We start from the raw sequence: 15926 nt of genomic DNA on the forward strand, positions 1-15926 counted from the left end.
CCCATCACTTGATAATGTAAAGTCCTCATAAACAGCAGAATTTATCATGTTTGTTGACAGACTTTTTGCCATTGTAAATGGGGTGCCGCTTTTACTAAAATAAAAATATAAAATATTGTATGCTAACTAGCATATTCTTTGATTTAAATACAAACATACAATACTGTACTATATACACAAATAAGCTATAGCCCTGCAATAAACTATAAAAAAAATGTTTTCCATACAGAAAAACATGCACAGACATATATACTATACACACAACACAGGGCCCTACATTTTATTTAGAAACATACACACACACAAACATTTTTACATTCCTGCACCATACACACAAACATGCACATAGCCCTGCAGTTTTATCTAGAAACATGCACACAGCCTTCCATCATAGTACACACAGGCAGCCATGCAGTTTTAAAATAAACATGAACACTTACAGTTGAATCCCAAAAGCTGTTACTGCAAGTTCTTCTAAGCTCTTTTAACAAACAGGCTCTAGGGCCAGGGGTCACTTAACTAACTTCCTAGTATTAGGTGGTGTGCAAAATGATGTTAAAGTTCAGCCCTGGATGGTAGCATATATGGAGAGTGCAGATAGGACACCTGAAAACACATCAGGCCATAGCACTCACCTACATCTATATCTTTACACTTGTTTACACTCAAATGAACTTGTTAAACACATTATATCTGAAAAAAAATGAAAACACCTTTTCCAATGTACATAATCCAGATTACAATAATGTTAATGTCAGGTTGTATAATACCTCAGATGAACTTCACATTAGTAGAAATTCAACTATGCACTGGGCTTTATTCTTACATCAGAGGAATCAGAGTCGACAGATTTTTATCAACTTTGACTCCAGGTAATCAAAATTGTCTCTGACTCCACAGCCCTGGTTCTACCTACCTCCTATACTTTATTCCAACTTTTCAATGCCTACCTCATTAGTATGTTCGATTTTTCCGTTTTTTAAATTATGCCCCAAACTGTCCAGGGCACGTGTATTGTGACTAACTTCCTAGTGCTTTAAGGGAGTATTCACTTAGTGTAATAGTGTAATGAATGTAGTGTAACAAGATAGGCTTAGTTAATAGTAGGTAAATTGTTAGACTTAAGAGTTTGTACACCCTTGCAAAATTATATCTGGTTTGACAGCCCTAAGGCAATGTAAAAGATTAAAATACAAGGACAAAGAAGGGGTTTTGGGCAAATATTTTTGTGGATTCAAATTGTGTGTGTGTGTGTGTATGTATATATATATATATATATATGTGTGTATATATATATATATATATATATATATATATATATATATATATATATATATTCAAATATATTCAAAACAACTCATACATTAACATCTTTTGTCATAAAAGAAAAACCAAAAAACAGTGTTTTCAATGATACAAACAACTTTTCATTGAAAGATAAAATTTGGCATGCTTTTAAACAATGAATGTTATTTTTGCCATTGTATGCTTGGTGATAATTTGTCAAACCTTGGCTCATAGAACCATAGAAGGTGCCCTATTCCTGGTATTTGAAACCACTTTTTCTGGTCTTATGTCTTGTGACAAAAAAAAGCCTGAATCGCAGCATTGTAGATATCAATTTCTTGTGTTCTTTCAGGCAAAGACGCCAGTTTCACTAGCTCTTCTCTCATTATGTCACCAACAGCATAACACAAAATTACATATTATTAATTACAAAATTACATTATACAAAATTTATATCTGTGCTTTCATCCAAGCACATGGAGTAACAGGCTGTCTTTTGTAAGTCAGTGTTGAGACTGGACTCGATCTTTAACAGTATCTGAGTGGCATCTCAGAGATGCGTTGAATAATTTTATCCCTGTTTTGGAAATCATGAAAAAGGTATTTACCCCCAGACAACATGGCCATTTTGATAATATTCCCATCACATAGGGGCTTACCATGTTTTGCTATGCACAGTGAAATTTGAAAACACACTACTTGTGTTCTGTGTCATTACATGACTGACAACAGTCTACCACAGTTTAAAGAAAACCTGCATTACCATTTACATTCTAAATGTACTCCTAAACACGACAAATGTTTTACTAGACAAAATAAAGTGATTTACTAGACAAAGGTCTCTTCTGTGGACCTTTCAGAATTGTATCTCTGTCACTGATGCCAGACTTTCCCTGGCTAAAATGTTACCTGTATAAATGCTGGGTCCACCTACAGAGGGAACTTTCTTGTCCAAACTGTGAATGCATTGTAACTACCCTCCATCTGTAAGTCCATCATATAGGTCAGTACTTGGTGGATTTGACACATTCTCCTCTTCACCAGAAAACTATTTTCTTAAAACCACAGGTGGCTTTTATCCCCCTTTGTTGTGGCCACTTGACGTAGATTTAATGGCACTGGGTGAATTGACTTGAGCCAGTGATGTTGCATTTTCTGGGAGTTTAAATTTGTTACTGCTTGTTTAAATATGTAATTATATAAAAACCCAATGTTGTATTATTATGTGTTGAGTTTTTCTGATATGTTGCTTAAATGGTTAGTGGCAAAGTGAAAAAAAAGTCACAGCTGCTGGCAGAGAAGGTTTTCTTTTTGTTAAACTTTACATTAGCTTTCTTGTGCCATTTTTCATTTGCAGACAAGTTCAGTTATTTGTACTTCCCATAACTAGGACAGAGTAAAACAAGACTCCGCCCCATCCGTGTCTGCCTACCCCCTCCCTCACTTTCCTCTTTTCCTCTGTACTTTCATCCTTTAAATTTCTCGATCAAGACACATCAGCTTCAATACACATCAACGTGCCTACAGAGAGGGCTCTGAGTGCCCCCTCTTGCATGTGTGCCATAGGTTCGCCACGACTGCCCTATACTTTGTTTCAACTTTTCAATGCCTGGCTTGTTGGTATGTCCAATTTTCTATATTATGCCCAAATTGTTCAGTGCTGTGTATTGTGGTACAACTTCCTAATGTTAAATGTTTTAAGAGTGTAATCCCTTGTAGTAGTGTAATAGTGTGATGTGGTTTAGTTCACATTAGCAGTAAAAAAACATTTAACTGTGCATATACTGCACATGCGTGAGATTGAGCATTTTTTTTTTTTTTTTTTTACAATTATAGGAAAGCCCCTGATCATACATTCCCAGTGCATACGCAGAAAGAGCAGCCCACTGCCACCTGGGATATGTGACACAAATACCACGGGAGGCTGTAGATTTACCCTGACGTCTTTACCACCATGGCAGTAAAGACAAAAATGAAGAGGGTCCTCCACAGAAATAAAAAAAAACAAAAAAAAAAAAAAACTTTTGATTATATAAAAGGGAAAGACAGCCTTTATTTATTGTTAAAATGTGGTGATGCTTTAAGAGCATCGTGAATGTGTTAGCAGATGGGAGCAGGACAGTGTCCCCCACTCATCACTGCCCATATTTTATAAAAAAAATTAAAAACAAATTATTCACCTGAGTGTGCTTGTAATGAAGTCATCAGCAGTGTAATAGCTATGTGTGTGTAAAGGCTGCTTGACTTTTTCTTCAGCCTAACAACTCGCTGTGTTTAATCCTTCAAGTCTCCTAAACGCTTGGTTGTAACAACTTCAATTTTTCGAGGTACACTGGGGACCCATGTAGCTAGTAGTAAAAAATTCTTTAAAGAAATTTAGGATATGGGGGTCATGATTTTAAAAACTTTTTGAAAATGAAACATTGAGGTTGGTGTTTTCAAATGGCAAGTGCATCTAGGAGCCCAAAATTTAAAATGCAAATTTAGGGGCCCCCAGGGCCACTTGTAGGAGCAAGTGGGGGACACATGTACACCCCCCCCCCCAGAATTGGGCAGTAATGTGTTAACAGGGCAGTGTGTTTGCCATGGGATTTAAATTTTTGTGTGTGGGGGGGAGGGGGGTTAGCCAAACATGTCCCCCTACTGTACCTACATTTCTGTTTTTTACACCCCACCATTCTAGGGAAACTGGGGTTGAAAGAAGAGAAGCAGACAGGGTAACATAGTATGACAGTTATAGATTTGTGACTGGTATCAATTATCAGGTATCAATTTAGGGGCCCCACTCCAATGCTCCTTGCTTTGTGAGTGGCCCCGAGGGTCCCCAATTTGCCTTTTTAATTAAGGACTCCTAGGTGCACTTGCTTTTTAAACAGCACTCCCAATGTTGTATTTTCCAAAGTTTTTAAAATTGTGATCCCCATTTTTTTAAAAAAAGGAAGTAAACTCAAAAGTGCCTAAAACAAAATACACATACCTTCAATCCCCCACAGCAGTCAATCGATCCGGAGGTCTCTTCCATCGGGTCCCGCGTTGTCCCAGTATCTGTCTCAGAGTCGGCGCCACTTTGGCCTCTTCTTTCTGGTTCTTAGACGTAGTTTGGGAAAAAAACCTAAACAGAATTTTTATGTTACATAAAAGGGTAGTCTACCCTTTTATGTAGAGTGAAATTTCTAGGTACGCTTTAAATTCTTAAAATCTGGGGGGCTGAGTTTGTGGTTACTATTAGCTAAAAGGGTCCTCTGTGCAAAAATAATATGTAATATGTATCAATGTGTGTGTGTGTGTGTGTGTGTGTGTGTCTGTGTGTGTGTCTGCAGCCTAACAACACACCATGTTCAATACTTCAAATCTCCTAAATCGTTGGTCATAACAATTTGAAAATTACAGGGGAACCCCATAGTTATTAGTAACCAAAATTTCTTTTAAGAATTTTCAGATAAAGGGGTCACAAGTTTTAAAACGTTTGCAAATTGAACATTCGGTTTGCGGTTTCATATGTAAGTGCATCTAGGAGCTCAAAATTTAAAATGCAAATTAGGGACCCCTGGGGGCAAGCATTGTGGTGGGGCCCTGATATTTATACCTACCTTTCACAAAACATTAACTGTCATACTATGCTAACTTGTCTGCCTCTCTGGAATGGAGAGGTGTAGGAAAGTAAAAATGTAGGTGCAAATGGGGGACACTTGTGACTAAACCCCTTTAAAATTTCATTAATATGGCATTCTACCTTTGAGGTCCAGCAGCCGCCCTCTTGGGCAATACGCACAGGGATCCCTTTCCCTGTGTGCTGCCTAGCTTTTCCTCGTCCTCTTGATTTACAGCTCTGGCTGTGTATCATTGAGCTGCCCAGCATTTACAAATGGGCTCTGTCATCTGTGGAGACGGGATAGACCAGTGTCCTATGAGATAATCCTATCCTTTAGAAACCTTTATTTACATATATATCGATTGTACGCATTCAAAATTTTTAGGCTGGTACTAAACTTAATTTCACCCCCCTGAACATAATAGGTTGCTAGTTACAGAGTCTCAAACATAAAATCCTAATAAGAAACTGATCTTTTCTCACTAAAGTGGAACTAAAGTAAAAATAATAAAATACACCTTTATTTGCCCAGCTCTGTTACGTATGCAACTATATTTGTAAAAAAAAAAAAGAAAAAAAATGCCGATCTCACTTGGCATGTGTGAGATGGGCCATTTTCCTTTTTTCAATGACCGAAAACTCCTTCCTGCACATGTATGTTCTTGGAGCCCAAGCCTCCTGGGATTTGTGACGTGTGTATTCCAGGAGGCTGTGCACTCCTAATCAGTCTTTACCGCCATGGCAGTAATAACAAAATGAGAGGGGTAAGAATGGCACAAAAAAACCAAAGGGGGTATCTATCCTATATAAAGTAAAAATTGTTGTAATTGGCTATTTCAAAATCCCCAAATTGAGTTTGCATGTTAGGGACCCCTGGGGACCACTTCCATGGTACTGCCAATTTTCTGTGTGCTGTGGTGCCTCAAATATAAATTTGCCCACTCACCAAACTTTGAGGCTGTTTTCAGACTAGTGGTGAGGTGGCACTGAGGTTACCCCTTCCCCATGCCATGGAACACTGCTTAGAGGGAGACGCTCAGTACCACTCACCTCACCCTTGAGTCAAATCTGCAGCCACTGCTGTGCAAATTACTGAGTGACTGGCGGGGTGCCTGTTACACATAGCTGGTCACTTGCTACCAAGCTCATCTCAATGATATTATTATTTTCATTTTTTTTTAATATATACATTTTTTTTAAATTATAATTTGAGTAATACACAAATATTGTTAATATCTTCTAATAAAATAATTTAAAAATTCTGTTCTTTTTTTTTTTAATATATAGTATAGTTCACCCAAAGGGGATGCTGTCCAATCAGTCCTTGAAATATGATCTCTCTCCCAAAAAAGGTTTGGAACTTCTGTTATAAGGGATGTTGGCCACAGATGTTCCCCACTTGTACCTACATTTTTGGTTCACAGAAATTGGGGTTCAAGTGTTAGAAGTGGGCAATAAAGCATAACAGGGCAGCACATTTTGATTGGCAGAGATTTTATGTTCTAATGATGCCATAGTAATGAAATTGTTTTGGGTAGTTAGCAATCTACATTTTTGTTTTCATGCACACTGGCACTCTAGGGTAGCAGATTATGATAGATATGGATTTGTGACAGGTAGGTATAAATTTAGGGGCCCCGCCCTAAAGCTCTTTGCTATATAAGGTCCCCAGTTTGCATTTTTAATTTAGGACTTCTAGGTCCACTTTCATCTGTTCAGAGGATTAAAGCTGCAGATGAGAGTTAAGCGGAGGGAGGCATGAATGCCAGGGAAAGCTATGGTATTTATTACAAACAAAAAAGGATCAAGCTGGAATATGGGATTTACGTAAAGCTGAACTAAATCCATTGGTGGGTGTTGATCTTTTGCCACTATCAGAAAGTACAGCATGTCGATTGTGGCACATACTTACCTTGTGCTGTCACCCTGCAATGATGACAAGTCCAGAACCATTCAGGAAAGCAGGAATATGTGCCACCATCTTCATCATGGGCTTCACTGAAGACTTTTGTAGAGATGGTGATCCTGTTCATTGATTGAATGATGTAACTCCTGCTCATGTTACATTTTCCCTGGTGGTTGCCTCTGTGTGCAACAATGCCGTGTAGTTTAGAGCAGAAACAAAAAGCCACTAGGAAACATGGTTAGTTATTTGACAAAAGATACATTTTTTTTTCTTGGTTTAGGTCTTTTTTTAAAATATACATTGCTGCAGATATGTTCAATGGCATGTTGAAAAGTCACTCACATGAGCTCCAGGGTAGCTGCAATATATGTTAGTTGAAATTTTGCTCTTAATTCAAGAGCAATGCTTTATACTTGCCACACCAACACAGAAAGCTGCATTAGTGTGTGACTAAAAAGGGGGGGGGGGAGCTAAGAACAGACTGTACACTGCAGCACAATTTTTTTTAATGTTAGATTCCACCACAAGCATGTAATCTAATTTTTTAAATATATTCAGAATCCAAACCTATTTAGGGTAATAATGCTGTGGTAAATATGGAATGTTTATTACCTGCTTTGCTTGTGGATGCATTGGATGTAAAATATAAACATTCTTTTTCAGTCACAGCAATACAGTTGGCAGTTAGAGTATTAAATAATACTAACATTATTTAACTGTTTTATTCTATTTATTCTTAGGCTACTAAAGAAGTAATAGAGCGGGAAGCTCCAGGAATGGCCTTAGCAATGCTAATGGGATCTTTAAATGTTACACCCCTCGGAATGCTATCTAGGTAAGAAGCTGCTACCTATTTGCTTCGTTAATAAATATGTGTGAATATTCTTGACAAGTGTCCTAGCAACTGTTCTTAAGTAAATTACCTTTGTACTTGCACAGGATTCCAGGTCTAATTCTAGCTCCAGAATCAAGTAATTTCTGACAATTGTAATGATACACTGTGCACCATATCCTCATTTTCATACATAGATTCCAACTCCAGCTATATAAACTTGAATGCTTATTGGATTTATCAGGTGATGTGTATTTGTGTAATGAGGGAGTGTTTGACCTAAGGGGATCAACACCCCATATCAAGGTGTCCATAATTATTAAGCAGCTTCTTTTCCGCTGGCAAAATGGGTCGAAAAAGAGATTTAACTGACTGGACAGTGAACAAAATTGTAAAAAATCTTTCAGAGGGATGTAGTACTTTTAAAATTGCTAAGATATTTGGGCGATCACAGAACCATCAGATGTTTTGTTGAAAATAGTCAACATGGTCGCAAGAAAGGTGTTGACAAATTAACTGCCAAATATTTGAGAAGAATCAAAAGTGAAGCTAGTAGGAAACCATTTTCTTCCAGTGCTATCATATGCCAGAACTGAACCTACCTGGAGTGGCCAGAAGTACAAGGTGTTCAGTGCTCAGAGATATAGCCAAGGTAAGAAAGGATGAAACCCGACCACCACTGAACGAGACACATCATTTGAATCGGCAAGACTGGGCCAGAAATGGACTTAGATGAAAGAATAATGACATGGCCCCCTTCCTCACCTGTCCTAAACCATATTAAGAACTTCTTGGCCCTTCTTAAACGTGAGGTTTATAGGAAAGGAAAACAGTACATCTCTCTGAACAGTGTCTTGGAGGCTGTGGTTGCTACTGCACAAGAAGTTGGTCAACAGATTAAGAAACTGACACCATGAATGAAGGCTTATGACTGGTAATTAAAAGAAGGGTGGCTGTATTGGTCATTGATTTTTTTATGTCAAAATATGTTCTTTTGTAAATTTTGTGTTTGTTTATTATTCTTACTTTAACAGATGGAAATAAGCAAGTGAGATAGGGACATTTTTTTTAATTTAGTTTAATTTTGCACCATAATTGTTGCCTACTAATTGTGCAGACAAATGTTCCCACTCACATTTCTTTTGTAAATCAATTCAGGTTTCAGGTTTATGAACATTTAAGATTGACCGATAGCACTGTATTTGTTCCATATCAAAATTAATCCTCAAAATACTCACTTGCTTAATACTAGTGCACAAAGTGTAGTTGTTAAGTAGTCTGCAGTTTTGGTTATCCACAGATCTTGTGTGTAAATCTTGTGCATCTGTGTTTTCTGCAGATGTCCCTTAATGTGGTGTGAGGAACCCTGATGGTTTTAGCTTGTGGAAAAGAATTCTCTCTTGTAGCATTGCTAGTTAAAATGACTTTGCAACATACCTACTATAAGGTTATCCTTTGGAGAAAAATCAAGCCTATTTGTCTCTCACAGGTATACATGGAATTCAGATCTGTTTGAAATGGTGGCTAGTGAAATTTGTTGGCTATGAAATACTTAAAATAGTATTTAGCATCACAGCTTGGACTTCCAGACTGGAGTCTGGAAACGGACTTTGTTAGACCTTTGACACCCTTTGAAAAATTATGCTTAAACAGGCAGATTTAGCCAAACTCTATTATGTATTCTCTCTTCACAGATAATTCTCCCATCTGTGTTACTAGCATGAGAATCAGAATTAGGGGCTACTTTTTAGGCCTCCTAACTAGAGAGGATACTATTGTGGACATGCAAAGCCTCCCCTAATTTTTTCTATATAAGTTACAAACTAGTGTCAAGATAATATTATAACATGGAGAAACTTTGTTTCTTTCCAAAAGTTCTCAACTGGTGTAGACGCATTTTCAAAGTACACATATTTTGGGCCAGTCTTCTCTTGCTGCCTTCTGGACAATGGTGAGATGTATCGGCAATTCCCAGACAAGCATGTTCTTGATATTGATGCTTTATTTCTGCTTCACCATTACACCAACCTCTAAAAACATATAAAAACTCTATACACAGACACCACAGCCCCCAGTTCACAGTAATGACAGAAAATATTATGAGGCATATTTTTTTGGAATCAGTTTGTCTCTTCCTCAGGGTATTGACTTAAGTTTTTGACAGGTATCCTCCTATACTACTATTTGATTTTCAATTTGTGTCCTGGCCACATGAAAGACTTGGCTTAGAGTTTTGTGGTCCATTTATGAACATTTAATGTCTTTCTTTCCCTTACCCTGTATGCTACTCTGTTTTCCCTGTTTCTTTTTTCATTTCTCTCTCTTGCTGTCCCCTTTCCTCTAAGATACGTTTGCTTATCACATTATCTATTGTATGTGTTTTAACGTTCCAAATGTGATATTTGGTGACTGACAAATAGATATACTTTGTGATATAGCGCCAATATGCTCTTTTATTGTTACCTGTATTAATGTAATTAATAATTATTGTGACATGTATTTACTAATCTGTCATTAATGTATGGATCTGTGGCCTTTTATTTTTGGATTAAAACAGTATTGTAGGATAGGGTGGAGAGATAGGCAGGCTTTTGTAGGCATGATTTTAAACATTTTTTTAAATATTTTTATTATCTAATGATTGTGATATACAAGAAGCTTTTCTCTGTGATTACATGTACATAGTTTCACATTTCAAGAATCATATCAACATGAGTTTTTTTAAAAGGTCTCCGATCCCTGATGTGTTTCGCCCTTAGGCTACTTCAGGAGAAGGTTGAGATTGAGATCTAACTTGAAATTTAGAACTCGATCACATGACAGGATAATACAAAAGAAGAGAGCAAAACGGAGGAGAATATTCAGTTCAGGTTTCAATCATGTATTCATATAGATAACAATACATGTACTTCAATAGAATTACAAAGGATTTATATATGGTTGCTCACGTCTATATAATCACAGTAATGTGGGGTTGATAAAAACATCTGCAGGATTTCCACACCCAATTATTCCAGTAAAATATTAAAGAGGTGGTATGTATGGTAACTATGAAGAGATAATTTGAGTCATAGATGGGTGAGAATAATAAAATAGAAGAAACCCCAGATAGATGAAACCCATTATATTTACTATAAAATTATCAGCAACATAGAGCAAGGAGTGTGTATGAAATTAAACAGGAGACTTAGGGTTATTGCTCTTGTGAATACTCTGTTAATGAAAAAGGGAAGGGGAAGAGGGATTTTTAAAAGTTGAAAATAAGGGATAACTTTAAAAATAAAGTCTGTTATCAAAAAAGGGGAGAGAAGAAAAAGGTTTTTGACTTGCCTTGGCTGGAGTATAGGGCCATTAAGTAAATAAGGTTGTGTTAATATTAGGCAAGCACATCTAGATGACCAGGACAGGTATTACTGTTGTAAAATAAAGATAAAACAAGGTTTTTATTGTACATGAGTGTAATTATACCAGATAATGTCTATAATAAGTGCACACAAATTGGCAATATTTACTTAAATTTTGTTAAAGAATATTAGAATGCTGGGCGAGTGGAGATTTTCAATAGAATTGCCATGCGTGATATATCACTAAGAATGATAAGTGAGAGAGTGTTTTTTTGAGAACTCGTAAGTATAAAAGTGGAAAAAGGGTTGGTGATGGGAGTACAGGTATAGTTACCTGTTATCAAATGTATTGATTGCTTATTTACCAAATTGGAATCTAAATATGAACAATATTGAGGAAAATCCATGAATGGTCGTGTAGCTCTGAAGATTGTCTAGTTAAGACCGGAGCAAAAGTGTGTGTATATATATATATATATATATATATATATATAACATGAGAGGCAGGACACGCATCTCCTCTCAGCTGGCACCACCCCCAAAATTTGCTATACAATGTAATCTGCTTTTAAATGGTTTTTACAGTACAAAAACACCACACAACAAGAAATATAAATAAAAGTACATTTTTAATTTTATATTTTATTTTAGGATTACATTGTTGTCTATTATTTCATTATTTTTTAAAATTATTATTTATAATTATGTATTATATTATAATTTATGATTATAATATAATAAATAAATATAATTATCGGTATTCCGGATTGCATATAAAATTACGAGAAAAAGAAAATACGCCAATCTTCAACTTAGTTTGTGTATGAGGACATTAAAAAAAAAAAAGAACATTTTGTCTTTAGAGATGTAAAATTGGGTAAACACAACCTCAGATGATCAAGTACTCAAGACATTTTAAACTATATCATTAATCAACGATGTCTAAGTCAAAATGCAGAAGCAGTGTATGAAATATTAAGTACACACTTTGCACTTCCATGGGAATTAAAAAGGTAGGTAGCAGTGAGATATGTCTTATTTTGGCAGTTTTTTAGTCTGAAGCATTCAGGTTTGTGCTAACACAATGCTAAGGAGAGAAGACATCAGCAATTGTCTTAGGCTGGGTCTACACAGACGTTTTTAAAAATGCATGTAAACATTCCTACTGCGTTTATATGTGTTTTTATGCACTGTTATTAGCATTTTAAAGCTTGCCTATTCAAAACAGATGGCTCATCTTCCCAGGAGTGGATGCCTTAGCAAATCCCCCCCCCCCAAACTGTGCAGTGCTCAGAGAAACTTCAACCAGCCCAAGAGCAACCATTATTGCTCTACATGTTCAATATTATGTTAGTAAGATTAGGAAAAGATAAGTGTAGCTTTTTTGGAAAGGTTCCCAGGAGAAAGCCTCATCTCTTTTAAAAGAACATGGCAACGTGGCCTAGGTTTGCAAAGCTGCTTCTGAAAATACCACAAGATTTCTGGTACAATATTCTTTGGGGCAGATCAGACAAAAGTAGAGATGTTTGGTGAGGTGTTAGAATGGCTAAGTCAAGGTCTTGACCCCAACCCAATGAAAAAGCTGTGATAGGACCTCAATGGAACTGTGCATAAACAAATTCATGTCAACCTCAATAAACTGAAGCTGTTGAAATAATGAATGACATGGGGTAATCTGTTGTGTTTTGTTTGACACCTGAAGTTTATTTTAAATAACTTTGGATCCTGATATGGACCAGATGATTTATTATTTTGTCCTGTTGTATAAAACTTGATTTGAAGGAGTGTGCACTTTTTTTCTTTTGACTGTACCGCACATCATAACTTATTGAACATTTGTCTATATCAGTTTTTAAACAGGAGCTGGATTAAGTTTGAAAAAAAATGCTAAAAACCTTCATATCTCTTAAACAGATTTCATATCTCCTAAACAGATATCAGCCTCCTGAACCTAGCAAGTTACCAAATATGGGGTCTCAAACATAAAATCCCAATAACAGTCAGGGATATTTTCTCATTAAGGCGGCTATTTCAGGACCATGATTCCTAAGTTGAGTTTGCACGTTATGGACCCCGGGGGGCCACTTCCGTGGCAATAAGAATTAGGGTACTGGCAATTGTCTGTGTGTTGTAGTGCCCCAAATTTATACTTGTCCACTCACATACCTAAAGACTGTGTTCAGCCTGGCGGTGAGGTTGCAGTGCAGTTACCGCTCCCTCATGCCATATAATGTGCACTGTGCAAGTGAGACAATTGGGTGACCTAGCCTCCTAGCCTTCTCTCAATGGGAGACGGAGTGCTGATCTCACTGTTCATACGTGAGTTTGGCATTTTTTCCCCTTTACAGGAAAAGAGTCCCTTCTGCACATGCTGGAGAGGCATACACAGAAGGAACAAAAGAGAAAGAATCAGAAAGATCATCATTTAGAAGAACATTTTTTACTTAGATAAATCACATATCTCGAGCATGTGCAGAGGGAGTTTTTTCTTCAAAGAAAAAAAAATGCTGATCTCATGCAAATGCAGTAAGATTGGCACCCCCCCCCCCCTCTTCCAATTTACAGCAGGCTACGTCAATCAATCTTGCACCTGTGCAGTTTAAGATCAGGTGACACAGGTGGTTGCTTTTTGCCAGACCCAATCCAGGAAAGCTCCCGAGGGATTGATAGATCTGCAAAATTCAAGATGATATTTTTTTTTTTGTTCCTTTTTTTTTTTTAGTTCTGCTTTAAGAAAATACAAATTGTACTTCACTGAGCTACTGTAGAATATTCTGTCAAGTGTGTCTCGTAGCCAAAAGATACCTACAATCCAGGAAAAAGTGTCAAATTTTGTCTCTTGTTTTGAAAATATTTCTGACACCTCTACATAATCAAACTAGGCTTGATGAAGAACCTAGGAAGGCCAATAGAAAATGCAAACTCGCGTGGTTTTCAGTACCTTGTTAAGAAATTTTCATTTATAAATGCTGCAACAACGAAGGAAGAAATTTTCGACCACAGATCAAACCCGTTTTGCAGGATGAAGGTTTTAAAAACAGCCTAACTATATAAGCTTGGGAGGCATTCAAGTTCCTCTGAGAAAACTTTCTGGGTATCCATAAGTCTCCTGCATACAAGAAAGGAGTTCATAATGAGCATAGTTTAATATCAGAAACTGGGATATCGCGTGTCATTGAAAATACACTTCTTGCACTCCCATCTAGAGTTATTTTTTTTTATAAAATGTCAGCACAGTTACTGATCAGCATGTAGAATATTTTTACCAGGACATTCAGTCAATGGAGCATAGCCACCAAGGCTTAATGTCACACTTGCCTGTTCCTCACTAAAGCACAGGCATCTCTCCCCTCCGCATGCGAGCAGTTCTGATGCTGGGCGTGCCTCTGTTTTCAAGCTTTATCAACTCGGTCCATGCCGCTGGCCAATCAGAAAATAGCCTCTTAACCAGCCCTGGCTGTTTAGCTAGCTTACAGATTCCATTTTGTGTTTGTGCAACACGTTACTAGTGCCGAGCTCTGTAGTTCTGTGAACTAGTTCCTGTACACCTGCTGCTAAAACCAGTGTTTCCTTTGTCAAGCTCCTGTGTTAACCCCTTGTTGTCCAGTCTGTTGGTTCCCAGCCAACTTCCCTGTGCTGTTCCTGTCTGCCTGTGGATATCCCTGCTTCTTCTGTACCTCCTGCTGTTTCCAGTTTTCCCTGTGGCCCCTGTGTCATTGCTGTCTGTCTCCTGGATCCCTGGCTATTGACCCCTGGCGTGTGACCAGACCTTTCTTGCTTGCTGCCTGTCTCGACCCTGGTTTTCCTTGACTAACCACCTGCCTGGTGATTTGGTACCGTGGTTGCCCACCTTGGTGTGCCCAAGGACCGCAACCTGGCCGTAACCAGCAGCGCAACATCCTCCCCATCAGAGGCTCTGGAGAAAACCTAGTTACGGCTTAGACTCTGGGCCTTGGCCCTTGGCTCGCACCATCTCCATATGCCCCCATAGTGGTCCTGTCCCTCCGGGTGTGACACTTATGGAATAAGAGTATTAGGGCCAATGACTGCTGAATGCTGTACCAGGACAATCCAGACACAGCATATTCAAGAAAATCATACTTTAAGGCTTTTTGAAGATATGATGCTAGCTGACAGACCCTTTCAGTATTTCTCTGTAACTTAGTGTCAGTTTGCCTTTGCTCTAAATATATTTGACTTCAGTGATGCTTTAGTTAAAAAAAATATGTAAGCACACTATCAAATAACATTGCTCATAACTCAAAAAGTTGATGTGACTAAAAAAAACAAAAACAAATTAAAAGCAAGTATGATACTAGTATAAAAAACTGATTTCGAAAAGTGTGCTGGGGTCTCCCATTACAAAAAATGTATTTTTGGTGCCTTGTGTTATCAGTTCAGAAAATGGCCAATTGTTGTATGAGAACAATATAAAAAACTGTGTTTAACTTAGTTTTCAATGACGTAGCATTTATTTATTGAATATGTAAATGGCTAATTTGCTATTGTTTGCTTTTAAACATGATGGTAATCATGGAGGCATTCAGCCATTTTTTCATTTATTTTACATTTAAAGACAATCTGCATATGTAAGGTTCAGCCAAAACTTGACTATATAGGTCATGTGGACTAGGTGTGGTTTATCACAAAGTGTGTTACGAATATATTAATATAGAATTACATCATTTTCATGTATAAGCTGAGAATTTTTGACCTGGAAATGTCACTTGGATAAGAATCTGCTTACATGGGTCACACCAGTGGATGGCAATGTTACCTCCTGTAAAGTCTTTAACAAACTTTTACCATCTGGGAAATAGTTAGTTTGTTACAGACTTTACATAGAAAAGTACATAGTTCAATTTACGGGTGACCAATATTAACCACCTAGCCGGTATGCCCGTACGAAGGTCGGGCAAAAAAAAATGGCTAGGATGGTTAACCCCGTAATTTTGTCACATCCTT

The 15926-nt window shown here is 37.3% G+C and overlaps 1 protein-coding gene across 31 annotated transcripts in view; it reads left to right on the top strand.

Moving 5' to 3' along the window:
- The window catches only part of GPHN (gephyrin), a 401006-nt gene that overhangs the window by 101710 nt on the left and 283370 nt on the right, over positions 1-15926 (top strand). For all 31 annotated transcript variants that reach the window (XM_072428975.1, XM_072428977.1, XM_072428985.1 and 28 more), the window contains exon 5: positions 7526-7620. In XM_072428975.1, coding sequence (XP_072285076.1) covers positions 7526-7620 — 95 coding nt within the window. The remainder of the gene's footprint in view (positions 1-7525; positions 7621-15926) is intronic.

Source organism: Pyxicephalus adspersus, chromosome 12 (genome assembly GCF_032062135.1).
Source record: "Pyxicephalus adspersus chromosome 12, UCB_Pads_2.0, whole genome shotgun sequence".
Taxonomy (NCBI): domain Eukaryota; kingdom Metazoa; phylum Chordata; class Amphibia; order Anura; family Pyxicephalidae; genus Pyxicephalus; species Pyxicephalus adspersus.